At 62.0% G+C, this 12,863-nt stretch overlaps 1 protein-coding gene across 1 annotated transcript in view; it reads right to left on the bottom strand.

The window, feature by feature from the left end:
* Positions 1-3,030: 3,030 nt before the first annotated feature.
* The window catches only part of CDHR2 (cadherin-related family member 2), an 18,314-nt gene continuing 8,481 nt past the window's right edge, over positions 3,031-12,863 (bottom strand). Inside the window, exons 3-32 of the mRNA XM_009893588.1 lie at positions 12,264-12,329; positions 12,042-12,175; positions 11,718-11,771; positions 11,393-11,482; positions 10,701-10,790; positions 10,012-10,134; positions 9,791-9,934; positions 9,573-9,648; positions 9,320-9,426; positions 9,010-9,240; positions 8,763-8,918; positions 8,388-8,555; positions 8,055-8,116; positions 7,721-7,961; positions 7,379-7,615; positions 7,004-7,100; positions 6,336-6,950; positions 5,998-6,069; positions 5,662-5,711; positions 5,397-5,548; positions 5,081-5,183; positions 4,911-4,999; positions 4,614-4,688; positions 4,424-4,501; positions 4,278-4,338; positions 4,044-4,168; positions 3,766-3,879; positions 3,522-3,599; positions 3,356-3,416; positions 3,031-3,150 (exon numbers count right to left, since the gene is read on the bottom strand). Coding sequence (XP_009891890.1) covers positions 3,031-3,150; positions 3,356-3,416; positions 3,522-3,599; positions 3,766-3,879; positions 4,044-4,168; positions 4,278-4,338; positions 4,424-4,501; positions 4,614-4,688; positions 4,911-4,999; positions 5,081-5,183; positions 5,397-5,548; positions 5,662-5,711; positions 5,998-6,069; positions 6,336-6,950; positions 7,004-7,100; positions 7,379-7,615; positions 7,721-7,961; positions 8,055-8,116; positions 8,388-8,555; positions 8,763-8,918; positions 9,010-9,240; positions 9,320-9,426; positions 9,573-9,648; positions 9,791-9,934; positions 10,012-10,134; positions 10,701-10,790; positions 11,393-11,482; positions 11,718-11,771; positions 12,042-12,175; positions 12,264-12,329 — 3,869 coding nt within the window. The remainder of the gene's footprint in view (positions 3,151-3,355; positions 3,417-3,521; positions 3,600-3,765; positions 3,880-4,043; positions 4,169-4,277; positions 4,339-4,423; positions 4,502-4,613; positions 4,689-4,910; positions 5,000-5,080; positions 5,184-5,396; positions 5,549-5,661; positions 5,712-5,997; positions 6,070-6,335; positions 6,951-7,003; positions 7,101-7,378; positions 7,616-7,720; positions 7,962-8,054; positions 8,117-8,387; positions 8,556-8,762; positions 8,919-9,009; positions 9,241-9,319; positions 9,427-9,572; positions 9,649-9,790; positions 9,935-10,011; positions 10,135-10,700; positions 10,791-11,392; positions 11,483-11,717; positions 11,772-12,041; positions 12,176-12,263; positions 12,330-12,863) is intronic.

Here is a 12,863-nt window from a genome sequence, read left to right as displayed (position 1 = left end):
CGAGCCCCCCAGCCCCCCCCGGGGGGGCACGGCAGCCCCCGCCGGCACCGGCACTGCAGGGAGCGGGGGCCGAAGCGGGGCAGGGCTGAGCTCTGCTGCCCTGGGCCAGGGCAGAGCCGAGGGGAGCCCAGCCCGGGGTGTGGATGCCGGGAGCAGCCAGCAGCCCCGGACAGCCAAGCTGCTCTGCGAGTCCTACTCCTTCGAGGTGACCCCACCGCAGGATGCCGGGACGCAGGACATGGGGACACAAGTGGACAGCCGAGCGTCCTTGGTGTCAGTGGCCTTGAGCCCCATGAGCCCCCCAGGCGGGGCTGCTGCCTTCACCTTCCCCAAGAGAGAGCTGGGCTCCGCTCCCCCTCCACGCCTAGAGCCCTCCAAGAAGGATGCGGAGATGCAGGTGTCCATGCCCGTGGAGACCCGCTCAGTGGCCACCGGGCCTATGACGCCGGTGGCCAAGTCCCCACAGGCCTCGTACCCTGAGGTGCACGTGAAGGGGACAGTGGCAGAGGAGGCTCCGGAGCCCATCCGGGAGGTGAGCTGGGACGAGAAGGGGATGACGTGGGAGGTGTATGGGGCCTCCATGGAGGTGGAGGTGCTGGGCATGGCCATCCAGAAGCACCTGGAGAAGCAGATTGAGGAGCACGGGCGGCAGGTGGTGATGACCCCCCAGAGCACCCGCGCCGGCTCCATCAAGGGAGCCCCCCGCAAAGGCGAGGCCAAGAGGCAGCCCAGCGTCTTTCGGGCTCTGCTGCAAAATGTCCGGCGGCCCCGGTGCTGCTCCCGCGCTGGCCCCGCCATGGAGTGAGCCGCTGCCTGTGCCGGTGGGATGGGGGTGCCGCGGGGCTTCTTGGGGGAAGCGGGGAGGGGTCCCTGCCCTGGCATCCTGAGACGCCTGCTACCAGTGTGCGGAGCTCCCGGGGCCAGGGTGATGGAGCACTGCATGCTGGGGCAAGGCATCTCCTTTGCTGGGGGTCCCCCCACCAGCCCGGGGTCCCTCCACCAGCCTTAGCCCCGTGGAGGTGCCGTGGGACATGAGGCTGGTCTCTGTGCTTGGTGGCTTTTTTCAGCATGAGGAAGCACGTGCTCCCCAGCATCTCCTGCTCGTGGCAAAGGTCTGGAGATGGCTCAGGGTGGGCATGGGCAGGTTGCCGGTGGCTCCCCCGAGCTCTGGCCTCACTCGTATCCCAGGCAGCAGCGTCGCTCCCTGTGCTGGAGAGACGCTGGTGCATCACCGTGCCACGCTTTGCTGGCCCAGGGCTCAGCCACGCTCCGACCAGCCCATGGCCGTGCATGCGTGGGTCCCCATGGCTGCCCAGGGTAGGGGCTTTCTGCCCAGCCTGTCCCAGCCCTGTCCTCCCTGCCCCACCGCCGTGCTGTGGGTGCCCCGGAGCTGGGAGGACATGGCCACACAGGGCACTGGGACTCATCTCAAATGTGAGAGACTGGGGCCAACCACACTTGTGGTGGAGCGCCACTCATCTCTGTCACCGTGGTTGGAGGCGCTTGGGGAGTCTGTCCCCGTGGCCCCCAGCTCCTCCTGCCTGGGAGCGGCCATCAGAGCCCATGGCACGTCCTCGCTATGGCTGGTGGTGGGGATGAAACTAGCCCTGCTGCTGGGCCCGTCCAGCCACCCTGCTGCCAGAGAGGCCCCACGTGCCGAGGACTTGGGCACTTGCCCCTGTGCGGGTCCCTCCAGCCCCACTGGCTGCTCTCCTGTGACGGCAGCCATTGATGCGCCTGCTGCAAAGCGCTGCCACTTTTTACAGCTGGGGTTTTACAAGGCTGGGGGGGAGGGGGGCTTTTATTGAACCACGTTTGCATTTTTGGAGCTTTTTAAGAGACACTTTCAGCTGTGCGCGTCCTGCCTGGAGCCACCCCGGTGGCCTGTGGGGCTGTGACCCTCTTTTCAAACACTTTTCCTACGTTGCCTGTGCCCCGCCGGGCTGGAGAGCATTGGGAGAGAAGAGTCGGCGTGCAGGATGTGAGCATCCCCGTGACTGGGCGAGCATCCCCGCGACTGGCAGCACTGCGGCATCCCACCGAGACACGGGCCCTGGCCCCTCCAGCCTGGCCCAGTGCAGAGCACCGGCCCCGCAGTGCCGCAGCAAGCGGGGGGGGGCCAGGCCTATGCCCAGCAGCACCTGATGGGCAGGAGGTTGCAAACGAGGGGGGGCTTGGGGAGCTGCACCATCCCCTCTGGGCAGAGGTGCAGGAGGGCTCGAAGTGCCGGGGGCACCAGTGCTGCCGCTTCCCCTCTTTAAGGGGCAAACCTTGTCTCCCCAAAGCCCCACTGTATACCCTGGGCTTCTTTTAGCCCTGTGGGGCTGTCTCTTGCCCCAGGGCGGGTGGTGTATGTGCGAAAGGCTCGCTGAAGCCCCAGCTGCCAGCCATGGCCAGTGCTCTGTGCCGTGGCACTCACCAGGAGCCAGCTCTGCTGAGTGCCTTGGGCTGCGGGAGCAGTGCCACGGCCACGCGGGGATGACCAGGAGCCCTGGGGCATCTTCCCCCTCCCTGCCCCGAGTTGTCCTCCACATCCAGCCCTGCGTTGCTGAGCTGCAGCACACCGGCGCTGCGGCTTCATCACCTACTTTCTTCTTTTTTTTCCCCTCTTTGTTTCTTTTTTTGGGGGCGGGGGGGGGAGAGGGGGCGGGAGGACCAACCTGTCAACGTGGATGTTGGGTAATAAAACCTTGCACAAACCTTTGCGCAGGGCTGCCTGCACGTCCTTCCCCTGGGGCTGAGGGGGGACGGGGGACAGTGGGGCAGGCTAAGGAAGGGTCCTGGGGACAAGAAGCCAGGCCAAGCCCCATGGTGGCATTCATCTCCTCTCTGGCACCAGCCTGGCCCGAAACCAGCACCTTGTGCTGGGAGAGATAACCCCAAGCTGGCTGAGCCCCCCGGACAGATGGGCTGATGTCCACAGGACACCGTGACCCCCATGGGACAGGTTTATTGCCAGCCTCTGAACATATCATCACCAAAGCAGCTGCCTGAGTCCCGCTCTGGCCCCTCTGCACCCTGCACACCCGCTCACAAGTCGGTGGTGGTGAAGGTGGTGTTGATGTATGCTGTTTTGGTGGGCTCCTTTAGCTCCAGGGCGGCCACTAGTACCTCCTCATCAGTGGGGTCCATCAGCTGCGCTTTGCCTTTCTGCAGGAGGAGAATATGGTCAGAGGAGATGGGGACAGATGAAGGACAGGGACATTCCCGTCCTTCCCAGGAGCTGGGGGCTCTCCGGATGGAGAGGAAGGGATGTGAGGGGTCCAGGAGCCCGGGGACCACAGCAGAGAGGTTGAGATGCGGGATGTGGTGGCAGGACTCCTTGCTGGGTACCAGCAGCTTTTTGCACACTCACCTTGGCCTCGAGGTTGTGTTCCCTGGGTGCATTTACTGTGTTTTCATCCAGGGAATTCGTGCTGTGGAGAGCAGAGGGTAGAGGGTAGAAGAGTGCCCGGGCGCTGGCGGAGTGAGGATGCAGGGTGATGGCCCTGTGGCCTTCAGGACCTGCCCGCAGAGCTCACCTGGCCACAGAGATGGTGTCCTCATGGAAGCCCAGGTCATGGGAGGGATCGATTGAGAGATTCAGCATGGGGTTAGCCCTGTCCAGGAATGGGTGGCATGTAAGTCACCGTCCTGTGGAGCTGCAGGGGCAGCCTGGGGCAGCCATGTTCCCCAGGCAGGAGGGTTGTGACAGCGAGCGCTGCTGTCCCTGGGTGTGGGGACAGCCTGGGCTCTCCCCTCCGGCTGCAGGGAGACCCCACTCACCCCTCTGCATTGTACTGGTTGGTCCCGGGGATGCCAGCTCCCTGCTGCGCCATGGCAGGGCTGAATGTCGTGGCCACTTTCAGAGCCTTCATTGCACTCAGCTTCCTCTTGTAGCTGCAAAGCCCAGGGAAGGGATGGGTGAGAGGAGCAGGGGGGAGCCGGGCTGTGGCATGGGGTGGGACGGAGCAGGATGGAAGGGAGGAATGGGTCTGGGGGTGCTGATGAGGATGACTGACGGTGGTTGGGGAAGGCAGGAGGGAGTGTGGGCAGTGCAGTACCTCCTGGTGGTGAGAACCAAGACCAGGGTTATGATGAGGATGAAGATGACCAGGAACGCCGCCAACCCTGCGATGATGCCGATCAGCTCTGTCTCCCTGGTGGGTTTCACCACTTCCCCAGGGCCCTGGTGCAGAGCAAGGGTGAGGGCACAGCCCTGGCTATTGGACACCCCCCACCTGGCCACATGTGGGGCTGGTGCCCTCTCCATGTGGCCCTTGCCCAGCCCCACTCACGATGACGGCCAGGCCCATTTGCACCAGTTCAGCCAGGATCAGCGGGTCAGACTGTATGAGCCTGCCAAGGAAAGCGGAGGTGTGAGCGGCAGGGCCGGTGGGGGTACATGGTGGTGCCCGTCCATGGCCCCCACCCCGGTACGCACACACTCAGCTGGTTGACGTCCAGGGCAGTGCCATTGCTATAGACGAAGTATGCCTCCATCACCGACTTGGCTTCCACCCTGCGGGATCAAAGAGATGGGGTGAGCGGGGTGCAGGGCACAGTGCCCCTGGTTCGCCCTTCCGATCCCACCGCCATGTCCCCTTCCCCACCACCTGCATGGCCTCACTCACTGGGAGGCACGGGTGTCCTCCACGGTCCTGATGGCTGCCACGTAGACGCCTGCCTTGGTTGCGGTGGTCAGGGCCCTAGGAACATGAGGGATGAAGGGAGGCTGGGCTGTGCGTGCTGCCACTCTGCATGTGGGCACGGGGAGTGGCTGGGCCACCGGCTGCGGGGGGGACCTGCCTGCCTTGGTCCCCTTCATGGTCTGTGAAGCTGGGAGACATGGTCAGTGGGTCCTGGCCGGCATGCTCATGTCCCCTGCTGCAGAGCCATGCACCTCCCCAGCGCAGTCCTGCACCACTTACACTTTGATATTTTCAGAGTTAGCCTGGACTTTGTCCACTGTTGTCACGAACTGGAGGCGCACACGGTAGCTCTGATCCACCGCGAAGATCTGCACAGGGAGAGCAGGGCTGAGCGGGGCTGGGCAGGGTGGGGGGCATGCCCGACAGGGGGGGACGAGCATGACACTCACGTTCAGCACAGTCTGTGCTGTGTGCACTGGTGGCTTGCTGTCCCGAGCCTCCACTGTCACCTGGTACTCCCCCTTCAGTGAGCTATCGAGGTTGCTGGCCACCCTGCGAGGATGGGGACAACAGTGATCCCATGGGACATCCCTGGGAGAGCACTGCCATCCCTCCAAGCTCCAGCCTACCACCATGCCCAGGGCAGGACCCCAGGATGGCTTTGACCCCTTGCCAGCCTGTTCTGGCCATGCCTGCACCTCTGCCTTGCAGCAGGCAGGAGCTGAACCATGTTCTCCCCACCCTGGCCCAGACCCACGGCCTCACTGGATGCTCCCAACGTAGCCGTTCTCCACTGGAGTTGTCTCCACTTTGAAGAGGTTCGGGAAGGGCTGGCTGAGCCCTTTGTCATCCACGAGCACCACACGGACAATGGAGAAGACAATGGTTCCCTCCAACCCTGAGTCGGCGTCCGTGGCCTGCAGGGACAAAGCATGGCAGGAGCTCAGATGGGAACGGCCACTGCTTGCCCACAGCAGGGACAAGTGACCCAGCTCTGCAGACTGACAGACGCATGCACACAGCTCCTCACCTTCACAGTAGCCACTTGCAGGTCCACAGGAGAGATTTCGGGGACAACCACTGCCGGGGACAGGCAGACAGACAGCATGGTCATGCTGGTGTGCAGCCAGGCTTGCTGCAGACCCCAATGGGCCCGCACAGCCCCAGGGCTCAGCAGAGCTCCAAGCTTTCCCCCCCACTGCCCTCAGCCCCACAGCCTTCATGGAAAGCATTTAGTAACCCCAGCCTGGTCCCTGCACCTCTCACAGCCCTGCTGTGGCTGGGAGAAGGTCCTCACTGCCAGGGAGCATGGCAGAGCGTGTGTGTGCAGAGGAGCCCACAGGACGCATCAGGCCCGGCTGCTCACCAAAGGTCTCCGAGATGGGCAGGAAGACCGGTGTGTTGTCGTTCACATCGGTGATGAGGATCCTCAGGGTTTCTGCAAATGCCCCAAAAAGCAGACCTCCGTTTACCAACAGGGCAGCCCTGCAGAACCCTCCTCTGCTTCCCCTGGGACTCCCATCCTCCCAGCAGGCTCAGATTCCTGTAGCAGGGACCAAAAGAGCTGGGGACACCCTCCCTCCATCACCAAACTTCCCAGCTCCCACCCTGCTCCCCACAGCTCCTCCTGGGAGGTGGGAAAGGTGGGTCCCACCTCCCTCTGTTCCCAGTGGCAGTAGAAGGAGCGGGGAGTGGGTATCATACTGTTCTGGCTGTAGCGATTGCCCTTCTCGGTGTACAGGTCTTCAGCCCGCAGTGTAAGCTCCACCACGTCGCACACCTCGTAGTCAATGTCCGAGCTGTTCACCATCACCGAGCCGTTGGGTGCCAGCACAAACCAGTCCCAGCACACCTCCCCAGCGCTGATCGTCCCCTTGAAGCAGGCAACCGCCAGCTCCTCGAAGACCAGCGAGTGGTTGGTGTCTGGGTCGGAGGCGACCAGTGTGATGACCAGACCCTGCTGCGTGCCATTCTCCTTCACATGCGGGTTCTCTGGTGAGACAGGCAGGATGGTGGGGGGCTCGTCATTAACATCTAGGACGTGAACTACCACCGAGACATTAGCAGTGTCCCCCATGTCATCTGCAGCCGTGTTCTGTGCCAACACCACCAAGGAGAAGAACTTCTGCTGCAGGGTGTCGTAGTCCAGGGACATGTCGGGGTCCACAGACAGCAGCCCACCATAGTACCCTGGCCCCAGTGGGGATGAGCGGATCAAGAAGTTGCTGGAGCCACTGCCCCTCTGAAGTAGGAAGGAAATGCGGGAATTGATCTCTGTCCGGTCAGCATCTGTGGCCTCCACCTCACCCACGTGGGACCCTGCAGGTGGAGACAGACACCCAGTGGCCAGTGGGCACAGACTGGCCACCGACCCGCCAGCCTGGCCACGCAGTGTCTACCTGGAGAGTCTTCAAAGACTGAGAACTCATAGGACTCGTTAAGGAACATGGGCACGTTGTCATTTACGTCCTGCAGGAGATAAAGTCCATGGTTGTACCTGCTTCAGGAAACAGGGTCCCCCACAGCAGGCTGGGGACAGGAGTGTGGACACCTGCTGTCCCTCAGGCAGGAGGCACACAAGCCCTCTTCTGCATCCCTGCGTCAACTATTCCCTCTGCTCCCACAAAAAGCCTGAGGGCACAGTGCCCCTGCCACGGCCAGGGATGCCATGTCCCCTCTGTGCCCTTGCATCCCAGGTCCAAGCCCCTGTCTGCCCCAGCACGCCCCTACTTGCACCCAGGGCTCACCCCCACAGTGATGGTGACGTTCACCGAGGTGCTGAGCTGTGGCACGCCATGGTCGTACACCTCCACCATCACCACCATCTGCCCCCGCTCATCTTCCAAGGCTTCGCGGTCCAGTGGCTCCTTGCTGTGCATCTCACCTGTGGCCTCGTTGATAGTGAAGTTTTTGCTGAACGGTCCTGGTAAGATCCTGAAGCCCAACTTGCTGTTTAGACTGCCAGGCTCATCGTTGTCAATGGCCTGAAAAGGTCAGGGATTGGAATGGGGCTGTCCAGCACCTTCGGGACAATCCCTGCTCCTCTCCAACAGTCCTTTGTCGACCCCTCCACCTCCATTGGTGCAAACCTGGATCTGTGTTGTGACATTCTGTCCCTCTTTCACTGAGATGTAGTAGGAGCCAGTGATGATAGGTGCCATGTCGTTTTCATCCAGCACAGTGATCTCCAGCACAGTGGTGCCCGCCAGGTTGCCTCCATCCTTGGCCTGGAGGTTGGCGTAATAGATGGAACGAGTCTCCCGGTCCAGAAAGCTCCCATTCTGCACAAGCACTGCCCCAGTCATGGCATTCACAGTGAAGATTTGACGGCTATGGCACACACAGAGATGTCACCAGGGCTCAGGCCTGGAGCCCCCTCGCCGGGACGATGCCCCAGTCATGGCTGGCCGTATTCCTACATACATGGTCTCCGGGAGCAGCTGGTAGGTGATCTCCCCCAGGACACCGCTGTCTGGATCATAGGCCTAAAACAGAGAGAAAGAAGCGTTCAGTCAATCTGTCTCAGCTCCCAGAGCAGTGATGAGTCTGGGGCATCAGCTGCTGGCAGTGAGCACCCCAAAAATGTGGCCCTGATGAGCACAGGGTCTCACACCTGTGTGCCTGCTGGCACTGTCTCCTCCTCATGTACACAGAGAGACCAGTGCTTTCAGCACAAGCTGCACCAGCAGTGCCAGGCGTGCTCAGTGCCCTGCTTGGGGGACATAAGCTGTGCCCGCTCCCTGCCCAGTGCCTGACCGTGATGTTTGGGGTGATGATGGTGCCAGCAGGGCTGTTCTCCATCACGCTCAGGTTGTAGGTGCTCTGGGGGAACTCAGGGATGTGGTCGTTGCTGTCGATGAGGTTGATGGTTACAGTGGCTGTGGAGCAGCAGTCCGTGGGTTTCCCTGTGTCGTTAGCAATTATCTGCAGGACAGAGAAGGGACAGCGTCTCACATAGGTCCCCCAATATGAGAAAGAGACCTGTCACACTCCAACCCAGCTCCCCTGCACTAAACAAGCTGCCAGGGCAGAGTCATAATCTGCTTTGGCTTTTGAACCCTGCAGAAGGAGACCTGTGTCACCCCTGTGCCCTGCCATAGGCAGGGAGCAGGGACTGTCCCCACGGCGAACCTGCACCTCCATGACATGGCTTATCTCGTAGTCCACAGCAGATGGCTCTAGCACCAGGAGCTGAACCTCCCCTGTGCCTACGATCTTTGGTGGGGAGACAGTGAAGGCGTTGGCATTCGGACCCTGCAGATACAGCTCATAGCTGCTGTTGGTGCCCTGCCAGGGAGAGACACGAAGGAGTGAGGGTGGATGGTGCAGCCAGGATGGGCACCTGCACTCCAGCCCAGCTCCCTGGACAAGATCCCACCTTGTCCGGGTCATGTGCGACAATGCTGAGGTCGGACACAGGCAGTCTGGAGGAGGAATGCTCTATGATGTTGCCACCGAAGTTGTTCTGGGCACTGGTGGAGAAGTTGCAGCTGGGAAGGGAGCAGTGGTAGAACTGGGGCTTGTTGTCATTGACATCAGTCACTATGACTGTCACCAGGGTGCTAGCCTGGGCCACCTTGCCATGGATGTCCAGGTTCTTCTCACGTGCCTGAGCAGGAGGAGAGAGTGGGTCGGAGGGGCCCAGAGAGAGGAAGAGGATGGGGTTCCCCTTGCTGCCTCCTACTCACAATGACTTCCAGCAGCACCTCCTCGCTTGGCAGCTGCTCACGGTCCAGAGGCCCACTTACAGTGATGGTGCCCGTCATAGCGTTGATAGCAAAGGGGACGCTGGCATCTAGGGCAAGGAGACAGCAGGAACCAGCTGCAGCCACTGGGAAATGCAGGCCTGGCCCTCTCTCGCACTGGCAGCACCCAAGAGCGCAGAACCAGTCCCCGTGGTGCCCCTTGCTGCCTGCTCACCCCCCCTTCTCCCTCACTCACTGGTGATGCTGTAGGAGATTTCATCATTCACCCCCGTGTCTCTGTCCATGGCTCTGACGGTGAGCACAGTGGTGCCCTGTGGGGACATGGCCATCAGTGCAAGACCCATGATGCCTCCAGCCACCCTCATGCCCCGTGGCCCAGACACCCCGTGGCATCAGAGCTCCCAGGGAGGGCCAGGGGTAGGGACATGCCACTGGGGCAGGCAGGTTCCTTACTGGGGCACAGTTCTCGGGCACAGAGCCGGAGTAGGGCTCATTGAGGAACCGTGGGTCCTGGTTGGGCAAGTCGAGAATGGTCAGTGATAGGTAGGTTGAGCTCTGCTGGAAGACCAACATGTTGTGCAGCATCCCCCCGCCGTCCTGGGGAGCAGACCACCTGTTAGTCCCACAGCACCCTTACCTGGCAGCCCCGCACCCCTGGCCCAGCTGGACCCCACCTTGGCAAGGATCTTGAGCTGGTAGAAAGTGTTCATGGCGTAGTCCAGCGAGCCGTTGAGCATCACGTTCCCATTGGGCAGGATGTAGAAGAGCCAGCGATTCTTCATGCTGTCTGGGACCACCTGGGCAAGGGACATTACCCTGTGCCACCAAGGCAGGGAGCAGAGGTGCCCCAGAAGAGATGGGTGCTCAACCCGATTCTTATGCCAGGCTTGGTCCACGGGCTGTGGGGACTCCCTACCACCTAGCTCACCCTCAACTTGCAACAGTTCAGTGCTTTGCACCCATTGCCCAGCGGGCGCAGAGCCAGCCCTCTTGACCCAACACATACCCCTGCTCCCCCAGAGCCATGGGACTGCCTCCTGCCATGTACCCCAGCACCTCTGCCCCACAGAGGTGGCTCAGGGACGGGTTTCGGGTATGGTATGCCTGACTCTGCGATGTGCTGCTGCTCTCCAGCAGGCATGGACCCCTCTGTGGTGCCAGGGAGCGGGCAGGCTCAGCCAGGGGAGATGTCAGGGTCTACCCTGGCTCATGTGATCGAGCCACATCATCTTCCCATTGGTATAGAGCACTTGATGGGGAGGTCCTGGGACCTCCAGCATCCTCCCGCCCCCACCTCCCCACCTCACACTGAACCCCCATCCAGGGCAATGCCTGGGAAGTTGGGGCTCATCCCTGCGCTCACCTCCTCGATGCTGTAGCTGACTTTCGAGGCGTTCCCAGTGTCGCTGTCATTTGCAAACACGGTGAAGATGACGCTGTTGAGTGTCATGTTCTGGACACACAGAGGGGTGTTGGTGGCATTGCCCGGAAGAGCAGGGGTTGGTGCTGAGCCCAGCCCCTGCCAGCGTTGCTCTGAGATGCTCTGGCCCTTCAGGGCTCCAGGGGCTGACCAGTGCCGTGGGCCACACAGGGATGAGCTGCTGCCCTTGCTGATGCCGAGCGGAGGCCAGATGACCCCCCCCTCCCTGGCGTCCCTGGGAGCTGCACCCCAGCCCTGGGGCTGCCCGAGAGGGGTCGGGATCAGCCCCACACCCTGTCTGAACCCTGATCCAACCTCACCCAGGTCGGAGCCGAGCGGCAGCTCAGGCACTCCCTGATCAGACACTCATCGCAAGGGCAGAGTCCCAGCCATGCACCAGCAATGACTGGCACAGAGGTGACCGTCAGGAACTGCCCCGGCACAGAGAGCTCCCAGGTCAGCTGTGCCGGCTGCACCATCACCCCACGCCCAGGCACACCGTCACCGCACGCCCCGGCATGGGGTAACCATGTTCATGGTGCACCGTTGTCCCGCTGCTGGCACACCCATGCCACAGGAGCCACCCAGCACCCCTTCCCTGCTGCCCGCGGGGCCAAGATGTCCTGGGGAGGTACCTCGGGGATGGAGGCTTGATATGGTAGGTGCTGGAAGACCGGGGCATTGTCGTTACGGTCCTCCACGATGACTGTGAGCTTTCTGGAAACCTACCAGGTGTCAGGGAGGGCGCAGTGTGAGTGCGGGAGATGGTGCTCAGCAGAGCTGGGTGTATCTCTGGCACCATGCACGCACCCAGCTCCGCAGCCAGCCAGCGTCACCCACCCCTGGGCAAAGCCTACCTCCAGCCCCCTTCCCCACCGAGCCTCATCCACAGCCCCACTGAGACCTTGCTTCCCTCCCCATCACCCACTGCAGCCACCCAGCCCATGCCCCAGCACTTACCGGTTCGTTTACCCCATCAAACACCTTGACGATCATGGTGAGCCTGGGCATGGTCTGGGGGGACACAAGGCAGGACTTGGTCAGGGCCAGGGAGAGCGCGATCCTTGGATGGCTGAGCCCCAACAGCCTCCCACCCACCACCCCTGGGTGGGATGCTCCTCCCAGACAGCTCTCCCATGCGGAGACAGGCTTTGGGGCCAAGGAGCGACCCCACAGTACTGCTGTGAGCAGCTCTCCCCCAGGACTCATGGCTCTGCCCTCCGTCTGTGTCACCGCAGACCCCCCAGCTCAGGCAGGGACATCTGCCCCAGTCTCTGCCCTCACCTCACGGTCCAGGGAGTTCCTCAGTGTCACATTGCCTGTGTCAGTTTGGACAAAGAAGTAGAAGGTCTCGCTGATGCTGTAGGTGAGCTTGTCCCCGTCTAAGTCAGTAGCCTTCAGCTGGAAAGCTTGCTGGCCTGAGGACATGGGCAGTGTCAGCCCTTGCCTGGGCCCCCCCGCTCCTCCTCCTGCAACCCAGGGCCTTCCCGAGGCTGCCTCACTCACCCAACTCCAAGTCCTCAGGCACGTAGACAACAGTCATGTTGAACAATGGGGCTGTGTTGCCTGAAACTACAAGGAGGAGATGTGCTGAGCACCACCCCTGTGATGGGCTCTGCCTGTACCTTGCACCCCTGAGCCCAGCAGCACCTACCCACCTCCAGCCCCAGCTCCCGGCCACAGTTTGGGTCTCTGGGGGGAGCAGGAGAACCCACTACTCCTCACCTTCGTCATGCTCATCCCACACCTCCCACCTCCAGACCATGCTTGACCTCCAGCTGCAGCACCCGTGCTGGATGCTATCCCCGCTGCCCAGCCCCATGCCCGCTCTGCTGTGCCCTGGAGCAGCCAGGTTGCTGTTGGGACTTCAAGGTGCCAACAGGGTGGGCAGCTGTTTTGGGGGTCCCAGCTGCCCTCAGGGAATTTGGAACAAGTGTTGAGGACCTCCAACGCCTCCCACCCACCCATGACAATTGCCGAGCAAAGTCCTCACCTGCTGTCAAGAGGAAGGGGAGCAGCACCAGCGAGCGCCATGCCATCCTGCCGGCAAGCCTGTGGGCAGACGTCAGAGAACCATCGCCTGGGGCTACTGCCTGGTCATTACAC

This window comes from Charadrius vociferus, unplaced genomic scaffold (assembly GCF_000708025.1).
Source record: "Charadrius vociferus isolate BGI_N301 unplaced genomic scaffold, ASM70802v2 scaffold1041, whole genome shotgun sequence".
NCBI classification, from domain to species: Eukaryota; Metazoa; Chordata; class Aves; order Charadriiformes; family Charadriidae; genus Charadrius; species Charadrius vociferus.
This window is presented reverse-complemented; position numbering and strand designations above follow the sequence as displayed.